The sequence below is a fragment of the Arachis ipaensis genome, chromosome B10 (assembly GCF_000816755.2).
Source record: "Arachis ipaensis cultivar K30076 chromosome B10, Araip1.1, whole genome shotgun sequence".
Taxonomy (NCBI): domain Eukaryota; kingdom Viridiplantae; phylum Streptophyta; class Magnoliopsida; order Fabales; family Fabaceae; genus Arachis; species Arachis ipaensis.
The window spans coordinates 110581831-110586235 of record NC_029794.2 but is presented as its reverse complement, the minus strand read 5'-3'; the positions used below and the strand labels follow the sequence as shown (position 1 = coordinate 110586235).

At 38.6% G+C, this 4405-nt stretch overlaps 1 protein-coding gene across 1 annotated transcript; it reads right to left on the bottom strand.

Annotated features, from left to right (window-relative positions):
• LOC110268458 (MACPF domain-containing protein NSL1-like) lies at nucleotides 1381-3659 on the bottom strand. Its single transcript, XM_021114639.1, has 5 exons — nucleotides 3491-3659; nucleotides 2597-2743; nucleotides 2400-2404; nucleotides 2099-2287; nucleotides 1381-1973 (listed from the first exon to the last, which is right to left on the bottom strand). Exons 1-5 carry the CDS (start codon nucleotides 3657-3659, stop codon nucleotides 1731-1733), a joined length of 753 nt encoding a protein of 250 aa, XP_020970298.1. The 3' UTR covers nucleotides 1381-1730.

Sequence of the window (4405 nt, the reverse complement as noted above, 5' to 3'; positions counted from 1 at the left end):
CCTCACTGGAACAGCTAAAAGACTCCTCACACCTTTCTGACCAAGCTCAACGAGAGTTTCATCTGTATATGATTTCAACCACTGTACCGGGCCCACTCGACTTTGGAAATTCACCCAACAATTCCATAAGAAACAGAGGCTCAAAAAGGTAAGCCAACAATTCAGCAATTAAAAAGCAAGTTAAATGAGGTTCAAACTAACCTGATAAGCAAGAGTGTGCTCATTGTTAATTCCTCTAGCTTTCAACTCCTACATGATCAGATTTGCCATCACTTTGTGCACTGATAAAAATAATAATAATAGCAGTAAGTAGAAGCAGAAGTAAAAGTATTGATATGAGGTGCTCCATTAAGTAGAAGCAGAAGAATTTTAATTGATCACAAATCATTAGGTTTTAATGTTTTGGCATATATGCCCCGACCAAGTATGAAGGAATTGTATGAATAGCTAAATCGAAAATATGAAACAAACAAGCTAAATAGAAACTCTCGACCATGCCATGCAAATAGAGAAATTCTCGACCACTTAGGAGATTTCGGTTGAACCAAGTTAAAACTAAGACATCAAGTTAACAGATTTCTGTTTTAGAAGAGCAATATGTACCATTCTTCTTAAGCACGTTCAAAACCTTCTTGGTAGGGCCTGCTATCATCGAACTCCGAAGTCCAAGCTCCTTGGAACTATATTTAGGATTTGAAAAGAAAACTCACCAATTTGAAAGCCAGGAAAGTTATCAACATCAAACATGCTTGTTCCTTTCAAACCAAAATAATGGATGGCCTACAGAGGAGTTGGATGCAAACATTTGGTCACCCCAGAAGATAATAATCAACTTCATACCATATACTTACTTTATAATTGTATGCAATAATCTAGTAGTGGTGCTTTACAACAAATTACAGTAACCTTAGGAGGTTTAGTGTAGGCATGAAAATCAAGCGGTACATTATACAATATCATTTAACCATAGGTGAGGTTGGTGTAAAATACCCTAGAACCTATTACCCTTTCATAACCTGTCTTGTATAGTCATATGCTGGTGCACTACAATATATACATGCCAATGTATTCTATAATACTAACATAAGTTTAATATTCATCTAAAAAATACATGCCAATGTAACTATTTGCTCTAAGGCTTTGTTCTGATAACTATTTGCTCTAAAAGTAACAAACTAGTGAAACTGGTAAATTTGTAGATGATAAAGCAAAATACCTTCTGTTTGTCATCGGTTGTCTGCCTCTGTAGTAAAGAAGGACTCCTTACATTTGAAAACAGAAAATCTCCAAGATCTTCTAAACGTCTTCTGAGATCACCAGGAGAAATCTTTGAAGAATGCTTCTGTTTGACACAGATTACATCTTGACCACCAATAGCCATACCTACTACTATGTGTGTACCATATGTCTGAATGAACCTGCCTAACAAAATTCATCAGCATCACATACGAATCAACATAGAAACCCAAACTTAAACACCATATCAAACTGTCAAGATCACTCCACATCAAATGAGATGGGTGCTATCAATGTCGAAACTCTTTCATTAGTCTGTTCGGTTCATCAATAAGACAACAACTAGGCTAAATTTTGTAGGATCGCCAAAATGATGAATGTATAACAACCAACAACGAATTGAATTCAAGACACTCAATATTTACACCAGGAATACAAAGATTAATTTAGTGAATTCGCCACTCTACTTACTAAACATAGTAGGGGCGTGGTGTTTACCTAGCCAATGTCGCCAGGTCCCATTGAGCAGGAACAGACTTCTTAACTTCCTCTTGCAGCACAAGTGGAGAAGCTGTTAGATGTAAATAGTCAAGCGAAATGAAATAACCATCAATAGCAAGATACTTGATGTCAGCAGCATCCCTCAACCAGTTACCACTTAAATCAAAAAGAGCATTGAAATAGCCAGAAGGTATTTTCCCTTGCACTGCCGATTTCTGATTTAACAACTCAGACATCTGAAAGTTTAAAAAAGATTCAGATAAAGATCTTAAAACCCAAACATAGTGATATAACAAAGCTTTCTAACTAATTGGCATCTTACAAATGAAACAGAGAAGAAGATATAGAGAAAAAGGAGGACCTGGTTGAACTCAAGCACATCGGATTTGAACCTTATTCTATCCCCTTTATCACAACGAATGTCCTCAGAGACCCCTCTAATGGTGATGGAGGCTCCACCAGCTGTAGGGATCAAAATATCCCTCTTGTACATTTCATCAAGCACCACCAACCTCTTCCCACCGCCTCCAACTCCCTTTGCAAAATTCATCTAAAAAATACATGCCAATGTAACATAAGTTTAAGATTCATCTACAAATTTAACATGGATTTAACTAACTAAATAATAATTATCAGAACAAGTCAAAGGGAGGCCAACAAACAAAACCTAAAATATTAAACAAAGATGGAAACAAAGACACAGGGAGCAATAACATTGCTGCACAAACGTTCACTTTCAGCGAATTATCTTCTGCTACTTCCAAGAACTTTAGGCAGGAGTGCCTAATTGGGGAAAGATTTCTCTTTCTGTTAATTAGTCCAAAATAGAGACACAGAGAATCAGGGAAGAAAGACTTACCAGTGCTTACGGTGCCGATTGAGACAAAGACAGAGGATTCCGAATCCAACGAGGGTTTGCGAGACAGAGACCACTGAGGGAGTAGGAGGGCATGCCGATGCCTAGGAGCGATAGAGAAGGGGATGGCAGCTCGGCTGCGACCCTGGTCTGACGAAGGAGGTGATGCTCAAGACGGAGAGACAACAGAGCTTGAGACGCAGTGAATCGTGCACTGCAGAGCTCGAGGCGCGGTGAAATAAAGACGGCGGAGCTCCAGGCACAGTTAATCACGGAGTAGTGATGAGAGTGGTGAATGAGAAAGTGATTTAGGGTTTGGGTGCGACAGAGAGTGGGTTGGGTGTGAGGGTTAGATAAAGGGCTGGGTGTGAGGGTTAGATGAACATGAAGGCGAGCATGCTGGGTGTGAGGGTCATGGCGATCGACTTGGTGCAACGGCAGCTTCCTGGGTGTGACGGCAGCTTGCTTCTAGGTTAAAAGTGAATTTGGGAATAACAGTGAAGTGTATCAGCTGTTATCATATCACTTCTATAGCTAGGTTAAAAGATAACTTAGAAAAAAATGTGGGAAATAAAATTTTGGGGTGAACTTTATCGGTACACTTTTGCAGGGTTAAGACAAATTAGCCACGCTTTTAAAGCATGCCTGTTTCTCTCTATGGCCACGCTTTTTAAGTGTGGCAAAAAAAAGTGGCCAAATCACAAATTAGCTGCCACCCTCATAAAAGCGTGCCCATTGACCACTTTTGGCCACACTTTAAAAGCGTGGCAAGAAAAATGTGTGCCGATAGGCCTTTTTTCTTGTAGTGTGCAGATTTATAAAACAACATTAATTCAACATCATAAACCAAAACAGCATATTACCTATTTGTATTGTAGGTGGTGTCGAATGAAATACCATCTCCGAAATACTCACAGGCGGCCCTGCTCCTTGCGTCCACCCAAAAAGCAAGCTTAATCGACTGATCATCCTCGAGTTCGAGCTCGAAAAAGAAATTCTGATTCTTCTCTTTCAGTTTTAATAAGTATTTCCCAAATTCTTTTGCATCCTCTAGTTCTGATGACATTCCGCACTTCTCTCGTGATGTAATTTCTCACATCTTTTCGATAAAATTTAACTCGCGGTAACCCTCCGCTACTGTCACAAATGATTGGTAAATTTTGCTTGGTCTGATTCCGGCTTCCTCGTTCTTCTCTATTGTACGACGCACGGACATGCTTAGTTCTCTGTATTGTTTAAGCATCTCTGCTTGATTTGCACAGCAAGGATGTGAATGATGCAACACGACCTTGGAAATGATCCAAATATCGATGTTCTTCAATATGTGTATATAAATTATTGCGGGACAATTTAATCCTGCTGAGGGGTTTGTCTTCTCTGTCGGAGATATTTTTTATTTCCATTTCCCCACTCTGCTACATTTAATCAATTGATTCTTAATTTCGTTTTCCTTCTTATTTATGCTCCGAACTCTTGTAGAAATACCTACAACTTTCGAATAATTCTTGTAGAATTTTGCAGCATCTTCAAGGGTGTTAAAAGTCATCCCAACCTTGGGAACAAACTGCTTATCAACATCACGGAGGAACTACAAAATACACCCAAAATAGTCCACAATACGCAATATTAAAACAAGCAAAAACTATAGATTTCAAATACAACTATAAAACCATCATAAAAAATAACAAAACTCATATTCATGAGTCATCATCAAACAGAAACTAAAACAATTCAACTAAAACAATAAGACAATTCACCCTCAGTCAATTGAAAAGTCAGAACCTGTAAATACACCCAAACTTTCTCAGGTTA